This window comes from Protopterus annectens, chromosome 5.part0 (assembly GCF_019279795.1).
Source record: "Protopterus annectens isolate FY-2018-M chromosome 5.part0, PAN1.0, whole genome shotgun sequence".
Classification (NCBI taxonomy): domain Eukaryota; kingdom Metazoa; phylum Chordata; order Ceratodontiformes; family Protopteridae; genus Protopterus; species Protopterus annectens.
The window spans coordinates 1,876,702,776-1,876,720,033 of NC_056735.1; the positions used below are offsets into that span (position 1 = coordinate 1,876,702,776).

At 40.6% G+C, this 17,258-nt stretch overlaps 1 protein-coding gene across 1 annotated transcript in view; it reads left to right on the plus strand.

Moving 5' to 3' along the window:
• Nucleotides 1-17,258, plus strand: part of DGKH (diacylglycerol kinase eta) — a 1,992,493-nt gene that overhangs the window by 833,605 nt on the left and 1,141,630 nt on the right. Inside the window, exon 3 of the mRNA XM_044071702.1 lies at nt 9,347-9,427. Within this exon, the coding sequence (XP_043927637.1) occupies nt 9,347-9,427 (81 nt within the window). The remainder of the gene's footprint in view (nt 1-9,346; nt 9,428-17,258) is intronic.

Consider the following 17,258-nt stretch of genomic DNA (forward strand, 5'->3'; position numbering starts at 1 on the left):
TTGTTTTCATAGCTAGCTTTGGAGGATCTTATAAGGGATCTCAGCTTCTTACTGAGGCTGACCAGGGAGCTCCTCCACTCATAGGATTTTACTCTCTTTTGCAACAGTTTCTTCCTTCTGTTGTACAGTTTGTTTATGGCAGGGGACCACCAGATTGGCTTCCTGTTTTTGGAGGATAGGTCTTGGTTCTGTTTGGGATAGCACGATCCATGCACTCGTGTAAGTGCTTATAGAGTGCATTTGTGTAGGACTCAGCAGTTGAAACTGTGTTGTCCATCTGCATGGGTGTCATGAAGTTCACCAGTTCTGTCTTAAGAAGCATGAAGTTGGCTTTGGAGAAATTTTTTACCATGGTTTTCTTAATGGGGGGTGGGGGCGGAATGTGGATATCAAGGGTGATTAGCTTATGGTCGGATCGGACCAACGAGGAGTTGACTTCAGGTGTGGAACACCGGTCACTCATGTTGGTAATGACTAGGTCTAGGATATTGTTGCCCCTGGTGGGGGTGTGAATAAGTTGATCCAGGGCATTGGAGTTTATGAATTCCAGAAAGCATTGAGCTAAGGAGTTGGTACATGAGTAGTTTTCCCAGTTAATGGTGGGGTAGTTGAAGTCACCCATTATTAAGGTGTTTGGTTGAACCCTAATATTTCCCAGTACATCAAGAAAAGAGGAGTGGGAATCCTGGGGCATGGTGGGGGATTTGTAACAAGCTACAATTTGGATTGCAGTTTTACCCAGAGTTAGTTGCACTTGGATAACCTCAGATGCATTATGCTGAGCAACTAGCCTGGAGGTGTGAATATCCTTAATGAATATGGACACACTTCCGCCTTTGGTGTTTCTGTCCAGGTTACATGGCCGAAAAGTATGGTATGAGTTGTAGCCTGGTAGTGCAGGTTCATGATAGGCTTGTTCTCCTGCATAAGAGACAAGAGCTGTAGTTTATTTGTCTGCTTTATTTTATTTTATTTATTTATTTTGTGTTTTATTTAAGCTGCACTCCATCAAGCTAGTTATGGTACAAAAACTTACAGCTATTAAATGAAATTAACATTACCATCAGTGAAATGTGGTGTGTGTAAAGGGTTGTGATGAATATAAAGCTGGAATGTGTGGGAATGGTACTTGCATTTATGGACATGTATACACTTGTCACCCCTGCATTTATATACATGTATACACTTGTCACCTCTGCATTTATGTACATGTATACACTTGTGACTCCTGCATTTATTTACACGTATACATTTATCACCCCTTACCTGACATTACTGCACTAGTCTCCAGTCTTCCCATGAATGTCGGGGTGGCCTCCATGTAACTCAGTGGTATAAGGTTTCCTGGAAGAAAAAGTGATTATCTGTGTGGCAAGAATGTGAATTGGAAGATCAGGCAGCTGTCATGATGGTGAAGGGATGTTTTTCTTGCTACAGTCTTCTCTTTCCACTTGAGTGTTCTTTGCCACTTACCTATACATTTCTCATACATGTGCTGTCACTATCATTGCAGCGCTAGCACATTATCTATCTCAGTTCTAGTTCCTGGTCTCTACCAACTGTCACTGTCATTGCAGCACTAGCACATTATCTATCTCAGTTGTAGTTCCTGGTCTCTACCAGCTGTCACTGTCATTACAGTGCTAACACATTATCTATCTCAGTTCTAGTTCCTGGTCTGTACCAGCTGTCACTGTCATTGCAGTGCTAGCACATTATTTATCTCAGTTCTAGTTCCTGGTCTATACCAGCTGTCACTGTCATTGCAGCGCTAGCACATTATCTATCTCAGTTCTAGTTCCTGGTCTCTAGAAACTGTCACTGTCATTGAAGCGTTAGCACATTATCGCATTTCTAGTTCCTGGTCTCTACCAGTTGAGATTTCTGTGGTAACATTTCTCTACTTCTATTCACTTCAGGAGAAGAGCTTGCTGCCAGCCAAGTAATCCAGCCTACCATTGTCCAGTCTTTACAGGTCCTTATAATGACCACAAGCTGATAATATATTCTGGCACCTTGCCCACTACATTGTTGGCCCAGGAGTGTTTTCTGTCACTTTCTGATGATGTTGACATTGTTGGCCCAGGAGTGTTTTCTGTCACTTTCTGATGATGTTGACATTGTTGGCCCAGGAGTGTTTTCTGTCACTTTCTGATTATGTTGACATTGTTGGCCCAGGAGTGTTTTCTGTCACTTTCTGATGATGTTGGTATTTACTTTTTTGGATGAACTCACCGTAACTGTAATCAGCTGTCCACTGCAGTCATAAAAAGGCTGAGAAATCCTTTCAGTTTAAGCATATTGCATACTAGTCAGTGCTGTAAGAAAAAAGGTAGATATGTAAACAGAAAACACTGCAACACAGAGGTGATGTGATACCTCTTAGCAGACCAGCCAGGGGTGTACAGTTGGAAAAAACTTTTGACTAACAAGTCCTTTTCATTAGGACTTAATAAGTTGATGATGTTAGTTACAGTGTTGGACATTAGATAAGACAGTTTTTGGGAGATACTCAGATAAAGTACTCATCTGAATATACAGAGTATGCCTAGCTAGACCCTAAAGAAGGTGCTCTAAATCTGACCACTGAACTAAGTTTTTTTTTTGGAAATTAAATTAATAAAGCATTCCATTGTGGTCACAAATGCCAACACACAGTGAGAAAATATGCATTAAACATTAATAATTGTGTAGTACAGTGATGGTGATCCTTTTAGGCTCGGTATGTTACAAATTTGGAAAATGCCTAACTTGACTCTGCTGGCATGTCACCCCCCCCCCCCCCCAAACAAAAATATATAACAAAAATAAAATAAATAAATAAAAACACATAGCTCTCAATAGATCAGGGCTAAATCTCAACAGAATCAGGGACAAATCTAGAAATGAGACATGAACAGCTTTAAACTACTAGTACTATATTAATCTAAAACACTGTCAGAAAAAATTTACATGAATTGATATACATTTTCTAAAGTAAAATAAGTCTTTAAATCTAATTGTCGTCATTATTAAGTGTAAAAAGTCACCACTTTTAGGAGGGATTAAGAGGGACAGTAGAGAGGAATGTAAAACAGCACACACTTAGAAATGCAGACTACTTGCCCTTTGCAGACTCAATCGTGACTGTCTACCAAAATAGTCTTTGATGTTAATAACTTCCTTACCTCTGCAGCAGTGTTGTTGAACTGACTCCTGGCACAAAGTAATTCAATGCACTTCACACGAGCAATGAATGCAGTCCGGTGTTGGTGAATGCTGGCGTGTCACCCAAAATGATGTGGTGTGTCACCTTTGACACATGTCATACGTTCGTCATCACTGCTGTGGTATTAATAGCGCAACTTAGAAATATCTAAACAGTCTTGCTGTGCTCATTTGAGTCCCATTGGCAATGTATAAAGCATTTTATAAGCCAAAACCCATTAAAGTAAATGTTGTATATCTCAAAATTTAAAGAAGATAGCTTTCCTGAAAATCTGTGGAACAGAATCATTTTAAAAGTTATGTTACTTTATTTTTTCAAGTCAACTTGTGATTTTCCTGGGCTTCAGTAGCTACACAGACTCCAAAGTGTAACACACTTGCGTTACATTTAACTTAAGTTTCATTATGCTTATATTACTCTGAGTAGGAAATGGAATATGAGGTCTTAACATCCATTGCCAGGTTAAACCATTCAACCATCCTTTTAGGGTCAGGTGTGAACTTTTCTTTCCCACATTACCGCTTGAGCAGTTTTCATTTAGCCCTTAGGTCACAGAACATATTAATATTATGAGAACATGCACACATCCATGTGTACTCTCTCAGTCATGCTGTGACTGGCAGCATAACTATTATTCCTCATCTGTGTCAAGAGGTCAGCATTACACCAGCCTCCAATCCAATCCACAACACATGGAGAAGGAGAGTTTGTCCTGCTACTTCCATGTGCTTCACCACCTTCCTATCTGTAATCCTAATTGCCAACACTGCATGTGGGTAATTTGCCTTGTTGCCAGCAGGCTAGCAAAAAGTAATTTGATGTAAGCTTCAGTGCTTGAGCTAAGGGGTGGATTTCTGAAAATGTTGCCAAGCAGAAATGTAATACCCAGTAGAGCATTGCATAGCAGTATCAAAGAGTTAACAATATATATATATCGTGCATGGAGCACCATGATTACGCTCAGATATCGGGAAAATGATGAGCTAGTTAAGGTATACTCTAGCGCGAGACCCAGTATTAGCAGCTCTTGGAAAGGTACTGAACAGTTATTAAGCACTTTTCTTAGCACTGTTTATACCATGTTTTACACTATGCAGTAAATACTAACAGTGCTGGTCTACTAACTACAGCAGCAGAAGCAGAAACAGCTTTGTTTCTGCCTGTTGTGTATGCTGTCAGCCGTGCCTGAGTTCAGGTGATATTTTCACTCTGTCCTTTGTAAACTTCTTTCATGTTCTGGTAAATTACTAAGTATTGCAATCAGACAAAACGGCCCAAAACAGACTTTGATACTTCTTATTGTTCACAACCCATATCAGTGCAACAACCTGCCATCCTATTAACACTTTAAGTGAATTAGAGGAATACTTTAAAAATGCCCCTTTATCCCATGCAGAAACAAAGAAACAAATGGACAGATCTGCCACCGCTGTCAGTGTGACAGTGCATGCTAAAGTCTTTGCAGGCTTTCAAAGCCGATGTTTTTTTTTTTTTTCCTCTTTTCTGTAACCCATAGTACAAGGAGCAGATTAGGCTCCATGCAATACAAAGAATAGGTTCATAGGTTCATACTAGGCTATCTGCCCTAGGGCATTTATAAGCCTAGCCAGAGTGTGTTTGGCTTTCGCCACCCATTTTAAATTAATTTTGCTATGCCCTTTTTCAAGGTTAGTATACTGTGCCTCTGTCTAACAGTGACACAGAAGTGATACCCGGGGTAAACCTACAATCCCCCATCCACTCATCAAGATTCCTCTTGAAGAGAGTCAATGAGAGACTCTGCCTAACCTGGACTGGGATTTTATTCCAGAGTGAAGGGAGCCTCTGGGTTATGAATCTGTCCCTCCAGCATGTCCTATTTATTTCAATGCTGAGGTTCAAGTCTCTCGAGCGCGTAGCTCGATGGGATTTGGATTTTCTGAGGTGCAGCATGTCCATTAATTCTGGGTTGGACATGGATTTATACGTCAGGCACAGATCGCCTCTGAGCAGGTGGTATGCCACTGAGTAGAGCTGGAGTTTCTTTAACCGGGCAGCATATGGCATCTGTTTGAGCCCTTTGATCCTCTTGGTGAGGTACTTCTGGGGTATTTCCAGTTGCTGCAGGTGTCTGGTAAGGTACATCCCAAAAGGGGCATTGTACTCAATTATGGGCCTGATGAGGGATGAGTAAAGAGGCACAATGACCTCCCCTGATCTAGATGTGAATCCCTTCATGATTAGATGGGCTATATAAAATGTTTTTCTAACCACTTTGGCCACATGGTTGTCAAATGAGAGATTGCTATCAACTTGGGTCCCTGGGTCCCTAATTACTTCTTCCGTACTTAATGGATTACCACCTATGTGGTAATTTGTGGGCACTTTGTTTTTGCCAAAGGGGATGACTATACACTTTTTGGCATTTAGCTTGGGGCCATGGCTCTGACACCAGTTGTCTGTTTCTATGAGGCCCTTTTGGAGGATGCTTGTGTTGGCTGGAGAGTCGATTATAGCGCCCAGTTTGCAGTCATCTGCGAACTTGGTCAGCCACAGTCCTTCCATGTTGGCCTGTACCTCCGAGAAATATATACCGAACAGGAGAGGTCCCAGGACTGAGCCTTGTGAAATGCCACTTGTAACTGGTTTGGAGTCTGACATAGCTCCAACAATTCTAACCATGTGGGTTCTGTCCTTGAGCCAGTTTGCAACCCATCTAGTGACATAGGGGTTTATATTTAAGCTGGTGAGCTTATCTATAATGCCCGAGTGGGGTATTGTATCGAAGGCTTTTGCGAGGCCAATTAGGCTGTGTGGACCACCTTCCCCTCGTCAATGGCCTTGGTGACTGTTTCAAAGAAATCGACCAGGTTTAAGAGGCAGGATCTGCCCTTAACAAAGCCGAACTGGGTAGGATCCAGTGTCTGTAGGTCCCCAATATCTTTTTTTATGAGGTCCATGATGATCCTTTCAATAGTTTCCAGGATCCGTTGAGGCACCACCTTTGTGGAGAGGGACCACTGTTGCTGTACGCCACTCTTTGGGTACATATCCTGTGGTAAGGCTGAGATTGAACAGTAGTTTTATGTTTGGGTTTAGCTCTTCTTGGAGTTCATGTAGGACGCAGCCCGAGACACTGTCTGGTCCCATTGATGCTGTGTTTTTTGCTTTGGAGAGGGCGGCTCTTACCTGAGCATCTGAGATGTCAGGGGGGCAGCACTCTGCTGGGATAGATATTTGCCCTTTTGGTGGGGAGGGGGGGGAGTTTGCGCTGAACCTGTCAGCTAGGATGTTGGCAATGTCTGTGGGTTCGTGTATTTTTGTCATTTTGGACTAATTCTGAGCATATCTGGGAATTCCCACCCAGGTTCCTAACATAACTAAAGAAAGCCTTGTGATTATTCTTAGTGTCCTGTGCAATTTTTCTCTCGAAGCTGGCCTTAGACAATTTTATGAGTGCCCGTAGTTTTTTGCTAACACTGATCAGAGATGCCTTCCCTTTTTGGGATTTTGCTCTATCATGTAGTAGCTTCCTCCTTCTATTGTATAGTTTGTTTATGGCTGGGGTCCACCAGACAGGACGTCTGCCTTTGGAGGATTGGGTCTTGGCTTTATTTGGGATTGCATGATCCATGCATTCCTGAAGGTGTTCATAGAATGCGTTTATAAAGGATTCTGTGGTCTGGGCCATATTTTCCACAGGCCCAGGGGCTTTGAAGGAATCCACCTCGGTTTTGAGGAGTGTGAAATTTGCTTTAGTGAAGTTTTTCACTGTGGTTTTCTGGGCAGGGGGTGGGGTCGGGATGTGAATATCCAGTGAGATTAGTTTATGGTCTGATCTTACCAGTGAGGGATACACTTCTGGTCTGAAGCATAGAGTCTCCATGTTGGTGATGATCAGGTCCAGTATGTTTTCCCCTCTTGTGGGAGTGGTAACAAGTTGTTCCATAGCATTTGAGTTTATAAATTCTAGGAACCTTTGAGCTAGGGTGTTGGAGCTAGAGTAATGCTCCCAGTCTATGTTTGGGTAGTTGAAGTCGCCCAGTATAATCGTGTTTGGAGAGACCTTCATATTTTCCAGTGTACTCAGGAAGGCCGAGTGGGGTTCCTGGGTTTGGGAGGGTGGTCTGTAGCAGGCTATAAACTGGAAGGCAGTTTTACCCACTGTTAGTTGCACATGGATAGCCTCTGATGCTTCATGCTGTGCCACCAACCTGGAGGTGTGGGTATCTTTGACGAATATTGATACTCCCCCTCCTTTTCTGGTTCAGTCCAAGTTTTGGGGCCGAAAAGCATGGTATGAGGTATAACCTGGTAGTGCTGGGGTGCTCTCAGGAGCCTTGAACCAGGTTTCTGTTACTGCACAGATATCGATGTTTTCCATGCTAAGGAGAGTTTTGAGTGCATGCATCTTGAGGTTTAGACTTCTGGCGTTGAGTAGCATTACTCTTAGTTTCTTATCCCTTGTGATACCTATGGAGGTGGGTTTGTCTTTTGAGCCTTGCCTAAAAAAGGCACTATGGGGGTAACAAGAGCCTTTGCCAATTTCCAAAAGCCCAGGGGTGACAGGTGCAAGCCGTCCCTAGCGAAGCATCGTGGCTTGTCGAGCATGTCTTCCCAGGCTGACAGGCATTGGATCCCCTTTGAATGACACCAATACTTAAGCCAATTGTTGAAATTGATCATCTTGTCTTCATGTTGTGGCATCATTCTTGGTGAGGGTAAGATGCTACTCAAGGTCAGGGTCATACCGGCCTGGGCCACATGCTCAGAGAGCTCCTCTATGTCTCTTTTCATGTAGTCCAGGGAGGTACGTCTCAGGTCATTCACACCAGCATGGACAATGACTGAGTCATATTTTTACTTGCCTTGGAGTGACCTGAGTGCTTGTGTTATATGGCGGATCCTAGCGCCCGACAGGCAGCTCACCGTGACCTTCTCCTTGTTCAGCCTGGTGAGCGGGACGTCAGTGTGCCTGACGATAGAGTCACCTATTACAAGTGTATCAGGTGTGTTGTTTAGCCTTAAGGGCTGTGACTGTTCGGCACACTGGCTTTGTGAGCTATGTGTTGCACGTGTTTTGTTTTGGGGTAGTGGTTGCTTGGGTGTCTGCTTTGGAGGTCTCTGCTGCTTAGCCAGATTTTTATTTAGAGCCTCAGAGTATGTTTTTGTGTGTTTATGTGTTTGGTTTTCTGTCGTGGTAGGTCTGTGTGAGACTGGAATTGTAGTGAGTGTGGTTTCCTTCTCCTCCTGACAGGTTTCGCCAGTACTGAGTTGAGAGAGCTTAGCCTCCAGTTTGGCTATATGGTTGCATCTCTCACATGTGTTGGAATTTGTTGGGAGGAGAAGGAGAGGGTTGTCTGTGTACGAGGCAGTTGCAACATTGCCTCAAGATTCCCAGATTCACCAGCTGGACCGGAGAGGAGATTGACAACTGACCTTTGGACATGCTAGAATAGTATTGGGAATTCCTTTATAATTGAAAAAAAAGGGCCAATGGGGAACAAGGTACTCAAGGGGAGTTTATGAGGGTGTAGTGCTTTTAATTTTTTAGTGCTGACTTATGTAATTGCTTTAGTGAGCAAGTGCCAGGTAACTTAAATGCAATGTGTTACAGGTAACTTAAATGCAAAACTGATTGATTGATTGAATCTCTGAATGTGACCCTCCATTATTTGTTCCGACTTGGATGGCAAGATTTTCACCTCTTGAGCTTTATTCTTGAGGTGAATTTCTTGTCAGCCATGTCTTGAACTCATAATAACATGGTTACAGTCAGAAACCCAGTCATAATCCTCTATGTTATTCATGTCATTCAAACAGCAGAAAACTGTGTAAGAGCAAGCAGTCTTTTAAAATTATGGTAAAAGGAAGGATGCCAGTCTTTCTTTAACATTTCACTTATTTTGGAATGTTCTGTGGAGTCTGGCTATAATTTCTCAAATGAAACATGTTACATGATGTCTAAGACCCAGCATGCTTTTCTGTGTTTATTCTTGAAAGGAGAGGTTAACAAGATATTTATTGTCTTCATTAATAAAGCTCCACTTCTGGAAAGTGTTGAGATAAGATGAATAACTATTGTTATATTGTTGCTTTTGCTAGTGAGACAAGCTTCTAAAAATTGTCATTGTTTTTTTTTTCTCTTTTCATTTACAGTCCCTAATATTTGATGAGGTTGACCTATCAGATGCCAGCGTAGCTGAATCAAGCACAAAAAATGTCAACAACAGCTTCACGGTATGGTGCTATTCTGTTGTTATTTCTTAAATGCTGAGAGATGGTTACCAAGGAACAGCAAGAAATGTGGGACAGTGTCATTTGTACTTCCAAGCCAAATTAATGAGTTTGTTTTGTAGTATATTTTTGCACTCCAGTCCAGTTATATACATGTCCATAGATGTGATGCTACATGTGCAACAAATAATGAGCATGCCTTTTTCTTTTGTTTGTTTTTAAACAATTTGAACATTTCTGTCTCAGCTAATTTAAAGATATAGCTACATTAATTACAACTGACTGAAATGCCTGAACGCCTTACGTCTTCCACTGAATTTTCAAGCTAAAGCAAACTCACAATGTGACATACAAACATTGCATTTCTACGGCGTTTGTTGCTAACAAAAATAAGCAGTTACTATGGACTTGTCTGAAATGTTGCTACTGCCAGCAGGGCTTATTGTTTTTTGCAATTCATTTTATTGACATTTATAACATTAAAGAACCATGTAAAAGAGACAGCAGTCCAAACACTCAATGAACATACAAACACACACACACAAAAAGTATTATTAAATCTAAATAAGGATACAACTATAGAGACTGTTTGCAATTCAGCGAGCACATGTATTATCAGGAGATTTATACAAAGTATATCAATCCCTAGTAATTCTAGTTAAGCATTTCCATATGCAGTAAAGAAAAGGTTCCACGCAGATGGAGGTTTCATAACTAGATTAGCCTTGTTAAAATAGTACAAAATGTTGTTTGCATTTTTACATAGAAGAGAGTCTAGATGAGGCAGTGGCCTTTGTGACACTAGAGAGTGTCTAGTCTACTTCTATGGCTTGCAAGTGGGGACGAGTCTATTTATATAGTATTCCAGATAACCAGAACTTCCACTCCGAATGGATAATAATACTGAAGATTCATTCCAAAATGTGCTAGAGGTATTGCCAATGTGGTCAAACCACAGAACAATACCAGACCATGTGAAGGTTATCTTGTGCTAGGTGTCCACACCTCCAACACTTTCCATCCCGTGTGGGGTTATATTTTGCCTGCCTAGCAGTATGAGATTCAATCTACACACCAAATGCATTTGTTGGTCTTTATACTTGGACCTTCTATTTAGTCTTTGTACAGCCTGACATAATTTTGTCCAGTCACCATCCTTAAATAACACGCTCTGTTGTTTTTACCACCTAGTCATTATTCTTTTTAGTGTTATTGATTTGAGTTGCCAGATGTCTTTGTAGATTGTTTGGGCTCTTCCTTTTTTAACTGCCAGCCAGGTAACCCATGGAGCCAGCTGCTTTGTATCATTAGAGGTTTGTATGTTCCCTCTCCAAACAAATATAATCTGGTTGTATGTAAACTAGTCTTGCTGTGAGATACCATATTGTTTAACTAATTCATGCAGAGTTTTAATTCTGTCATTCCCTTATGAATCCCATATTTTTGGGGGCATGTGGTACTTTGCCCCTCAATATTTGTGTGTGGAGGGGTGCCATATTATATTAGTAGGACCTAGTCCCCAATATATTTCCAAGTTGTAGCAATTCAAAATAAATCTCTGTGATATAGCTTTGCAGAGATTGGTGTGTGGTCTTATGCCTATCAGACTTCTCTGTCAGGTGTAGCTAAGGCAGCCATTCCTTGCATTATAGTCTTAACACCTGTGATATTTTAAGGGCTAGTGCCTAACTAGGTAGACGAGGTAGGCCGTATCCCCTACAGCAGTTAGGGAGGAAAACCAACTGAGCTGGAAATCATCCCAGAGTTAAATTCCAGTACCTGAGAGTTTAAGATGTTCTGCAACTTGATTATTTTGGAGTGTTCAGAGGGATCGGGATATTGCAAAGAATGTAAACGATGTGGGGCATTATCATAGTGTGAAGGGCTTGGATTTTACTTGGTAAAGAACAAAACAAATCAAACTTGTGTATGTAGTCATCCGATAACCTATTAACAAGTTGGTCTAAGTTGATATCAATAGTGTGCAACCAATTATTGCTTATTTGTTAGCCTAGGTATTTAGCATTTTAAGAAGTATGAATTATGAATGAGCTCATATTAAGTACTGTGTTCCTACAGCTTAACCATGATGATTTTTGCATATTGCATTGAGGTCCAGATTTAATGACAAGTTCACAAAATAAATTTTACACTCCTGGGAGGACAACGGAGACATTTGTACTCTATAACAGGGTCTACATTATAAAACCAAAAACCCAGTTGAGTGAATACCACAACAGCGACACATATAGCCCAAACCACAAATACGCCGAACCCCCTAAACTGCAAAATTTTAAATCTCAAATCGTCATAGTCGGCCAGCCCCACCACACGCTACATACTACGTACCCAAACATAATAAATAAAACACATACATACACTAACCAAACCCTACTTCTAACCCTACACTAAACCTTACATACATTACCTATCTATGCACTTACCTTAACCTGCACCCTAACCCTAAGGTCCGTTACTATCGCACACTTACTTTACGGAGCTATACTGCAGACAGGCCAACCATGACAATTCGACATTTCGTGTGTCACGGTTTTGAACTTTCGCCGTTACCGTAGTTCGCGCAATATGTGTCACTCTTTTTTGATTAGCTCAGACAGATCTTCGGGCTTCTAATATAGACCCCTATAACAACCATCCATAAAGAGACAGAACATGTTCCTTATCATTTGAAATTGAAATGTAGCAGTGAGGTTCCTCCTAATTCTAAACACAATTTCTTCCATTACTAGTAAAAAAAGAATCAGGGAAAGGGGACATCCTTGCCTGGTTCCCCTTTGTATAAAACCTGTATCAGACCATCATTAACCAGCACTTTAAATTTTGGAAGTGTATGAAGGTGCTTTAAACAGCCAAGGAATGTTTGACGTACTCTGCATGCCTCTAGGGTGTCAAATAAAAAAACATAATCTCACTGTATCAAATGACTTTGGTATATCAGGTTGAACAATGCCCAAGTACTCACACATTATCGCTTGTCCTTGTAAAAGTGCCCCCAGTTCCCGCCAGTTATCCATGGGGTCACCTCTAGACAAAGCCATTTTGTCCTGGTTGAATACCTTTTGGTAATAACTTGTCAAGTCTAGAAGACAATATTTTAGTGAAACTTTTAAGTGTCAGTCAATGAGGGAAATGGATCTGAATCAGAAGTGGGAGGGATGGGATCTTTATTCTTTGGAATCAGGGTGGCAATAGACTGATTATTTGGCACTTGTAGTATATTAATGGAAACCCTGGTGATTATAAAGTCAGGACAGTTGTAGTGCTAGATCTGCACCACACCCCCATTTATACATTTCAGGAGGCTAGCCATCTGAACTAGGTGCTTTATTTGATTTCTGCATTTTTAATTGTTTAGACTGCTAAGTAAATGATTGCATGATGCATTTTTATGTGTTCCTCAAGCTGTTGGAGACATTGTTTAGCAGCTAAGTACTCCCACACAGTGGAGTCTTTCACTGGAGCTTGAGCATACAAGGAACTGTAGCACCACAGGAAGACAGCTGTCACCCCAGGGTTGTCTGATGTGGACCTGCTTTATCCGATTACTTCTGGGATATCCTCCTTGGTATCTTTCTGATCGCACTACTTTTTCTTTATTGCCAAATTTAATTAGCCAGTCTCTGGTTCTGGCAAAGTTTAAAGCCATCAGTACATGTCATTCTCCATAGAAATTAGCAGGATTTCTACCCAAGCAGTGTGCTGTCTCATTTGCAGCATTTAGGTGACACGGGATGCATACACTGTGGAAAATATATGTTCAAAGAAGAAACAAATACAGCCTTGATCTCTTCAGCTACTCCCTTTATATAGATATTGGCCCTCTTTAAATGAATCTCTAGATCAGTTTTGTTCAGTTGGTTCCTGCATCATGTGCAAAGGTCAGTTAACTCTGTTCTAAGCTTACTAATATCTGATTTCAGGCTACTGATCTCTTGTTTTGCAGTATGCAGGTCTGCTGAAAGAGATTTTCCCTGTTGTTGGTGTTAGGATGCTAGGCAGTAAAAGGCCTCTATCTCCGAAGCCACAATTGTCATCCTTTTGAATAGGATAAGCACCCATTCATCTGGGGATGCCTTTTTAAAACAACCTTTGAGCAGATCATAGTTAGAAGCTTCCATAACTAATTCAGACATCTTTCTTCATATGGCGATCAATAGACTGATGAATATATACACTTAGTCTGCCCTGGTGTCAGGAGAAGCTTGGTTATGCTTCCATCTTGGCTCAGGTCATCCACATCCCCTCCCCAGCAGGGCTTATTTGATTTATTATAATTTGAAAATGACTGGTGACAGATTTCGGGCTCATTGAATGTTAGCTGGACTATCACAGAGTACAGCAAACAGCTTTTCAAAGCGTGCATTAAATAAGCAACAACTTGAAGCTTGCCATTTTTTCTTCTCTTTCTTCTATAGGGTATGTGATGGTGTATAAAGTTGCTTGTATTAAAAAAATGTACCAACAGTGGGTCCTCCTGGACAGAAAAAGAAGTATACCTGTATGTCAGAATGTATAGTAACTATTGAAATGAATACATTGTAACAGTGGATACTGGAAGAGAAGAGGTTAATCTCAGTCCAGCTAACTTTGAAAAATAGTTTGAAATTAAATTACTTGGTATAAGCCATAAAGGTTGCATCTCACAGGTCTGAACGCAGCCAGAGATGCAATGTCTGTGAGAAACATGGCTTAGAAGCTCTGTAGGAAGAGTGGAAGTGTTAAAATTGTTTTATAACTTCCAGATGCTATAACACATCTTAGCAAAGCTCTCTCTGTGTGTATGGTAACACATATGTGCAAGATTCTGGTTCAGTTTCTAGTAAAGGGGGTAATATGGGAACCAGAAGTCAGATGACCAGATTTATGTAATGTCATTCTGTAATCCAGGACTAAAATTATGTTTTTATACCAGAGCATTCTGTTTTTGTAACCCGACATAGAAGGATCACTCATCTACTTCATCTTGTCTTGCTTTAGTAAGTAACTAGGGAATAGTAATTCTTTAAATCAATCAAGAAAATATAGTGAGATTAGTTAAGTACTGTTTTTCTGTATCTTTGTGAATCTATTCATCTGTGTTATTTTAATATTTCCTGTGAATGAAACTCTGGTGTTTATTGTAAATACATATGCAGTATTTTCATGTTCTTTTACTATTTACAAATTAAATATATTTAAACTTTTTGAGACTACTTATATTTATTTGGTGACTCTGTCATCACTCCTGGACAACTTACTGCATTGGTCAAACACTACTGTTTGTATTAATATTAGTTTTACTTAGTATAATTGGGTACCCTTGAGTAGTTGGGTTTGAAGTGCCTAGTGGCAGTAATTACCTTCTAGTCTGGGAAGAGGAGCATAGCTTGTAAATCTGTGCCAGCCTTTCCCCCAGGTGTGTGTGTGTGCTACTTGGAGCAGGGACACAGAGCACTGGTTTAACAGAGAGGGTGTTGGAGGACTTGGCTTGGACACTCAGCTGAGGACTCAACTCTACAGCTGTGCCAATAAGGAGCCTTACTGGGGGCCTGGAGAGTGAGAGAGGGAAACCCAAACCCCAGACTGTGTGTGTTCCCTTTGTGCTCTTAAGGGAAATTGTGTTTGATGCAGAGAGGTGCATCTGGAAATACTGTGTGTGTATCTATTTTTGTTCTAAGTGAACATCCCACACTGGTGTCAGTGGTGAGGATTCAGGCTCCTTGATTACTGGCAGGAGAGTGGATGTCACAGGGTAGTTCATAATTACATAAAATTTCACAATTAGACTTTTATTACAAAGAAATTTGTGGTATGTACCATTTAGTGAAATAAATGAACTGTACTGTAATTTCTGAAATCCAGAATTGCTGCTCTGCTTATTTCACTTGTCATAGGATCATAGGTTCATCAGCAGATATTACCCATGAGGCAGTGAAAACGATATAGGAGTCTAGCCAAATAAAGCATTATACTCCAACCGCTGGATTTATTGTGTTTTAATCATGTTCACTTCCTTTTCAAGGAAGGCTGCATAGTCTGTTACAGAGAGAATATATGAAAACCCACCCAGTCATCAAGATAGAACTTGAAAGTGGCTAAGGTAATACAAATTACTGGTGGTTCCCTTATTTTAAACAAGCATGCTTCACTGCCTTGTCAGATACTCCTTGGATGAGTTCTTCTATCCCAGGCAATTCACTCTCTCTCTGTATGTATGTGTATATATATATATATATATATATATATATATATATATATATATATATATATATAGTTTACTATGAAATTGCGAACAGAGATGCTTCACAGATGGAACACTCGAAAGCTGGATTTTATACACACATATTACAATAGATGTGTTTTTACAGTGGTACGCAGCACATCAACAGTTACAGTGGAGAGAACAAACAAGAAAATATTAATTTAAAAATAAAGGTAATTAATAGATTTGTGGTGTACAGCTGAAATTTGGGACATAGTTAGAATACATACATTGTACACAGGTACAGTACATACATTGTACATTAGCCAGTGTTTGTGAGTAAGAGTGAAAACTATTATCAAGTACTCTAGGTTTAGTATGTGTACCTTATCTGCTTTCACTAGCCTGGGGAACAGTCATAGCACTGATAACCTTTCTTGAGATGTTGCCTAATGAGGTTTTTAATGGAGGCTTTGGACAATGTGTTTTGTATGCTAGTGGGAAGAGAGTGCCATTTTTTAGCCACTGAACTACTATATAGTGTGTGCCCAAAGCTATTGTAGCTGTTGGTGACTTCTGGTAGTAGTTTGTTTGATGTTCTAAGAGGCCTTTTGGCTGAGTGATGTTGTACTAGGTTTTTGAGGGCAGGACACTTATTGGGGAGGTAATAGATATAATGACAGAGGCAGAGCTCATTGTAGGTTAGGAGGTTGGGCAGTTCAAGCCAGTGGAGCTCTCTCAAAGCAGTACATTAATGAGTTCTATATGAGCAATTTGCAGCAAAGCAGGCAATTCTGTTATAACAGGCTTCCATTTTGCTTAGTTCAGTTTTGTTGAGATTAGTCATAATGGGAGATGCATAGAGTAGGGTGGATAGAAGTTGGGAGCGAGCAATGGCTGATCTTGTGTTGTTGGTAAGAAGTGGTTGGATATGGTAGAGTGATCCAAGTTTGGCATGTACTTTTTTAATAGTTAAGTTGAGATGACTTTCAAATTTTAGGTGGGAGTCTATGGTTATTCCCAATAGCTTAGCCTGTGCCACTGGAGCGATTGGATTAGCATTTGTGGAGTAGATAGTGACTTGACTGTTATCAGTGTTTTTGTTAGAACTGGTTATAATCATAAGCTGAGTTTTCTTTGGATTGAGGATAAGTTGGGCTTTGGTAAGGTAGTTTTCAACGTCAGTGAATGCTAGTTGAGTTTTCAGGAGGGTGGGAATGTTTTGTGCAGCACAGATTAAGGTAGTATCATCTGCATACTGAATGATAGATGCATGCTTTGTGGAGGTATGGAGGTCATTTGTGAAGATTGTGAATAGTAGTAGTCCTAAGATAAAACCATGTGGAACTCCTATAGTTACGGGCAGTTGAGGAGAGAGAGAATGTTCCCATTTCACAGCTTGGTGCCTGTCAGTTAAGTAGCTTTGGAACCAGGTAAGAGTGGAATTTGATAGGTGATATTGATTTAGTTTGTTTAGCAGGATTTGGTGTGAGACTGTGTCAAATGCTTTGGACATATCCAAAAAAAGAGTTGACACCTGCAGGCCTTTGTTTTTGAGACGGTTTACTGTGTCTGTGAAGCAGAGGAGGGCTGTTGTGGTACTATGGGCAAGTCTGAAACCATGTTGAGTAG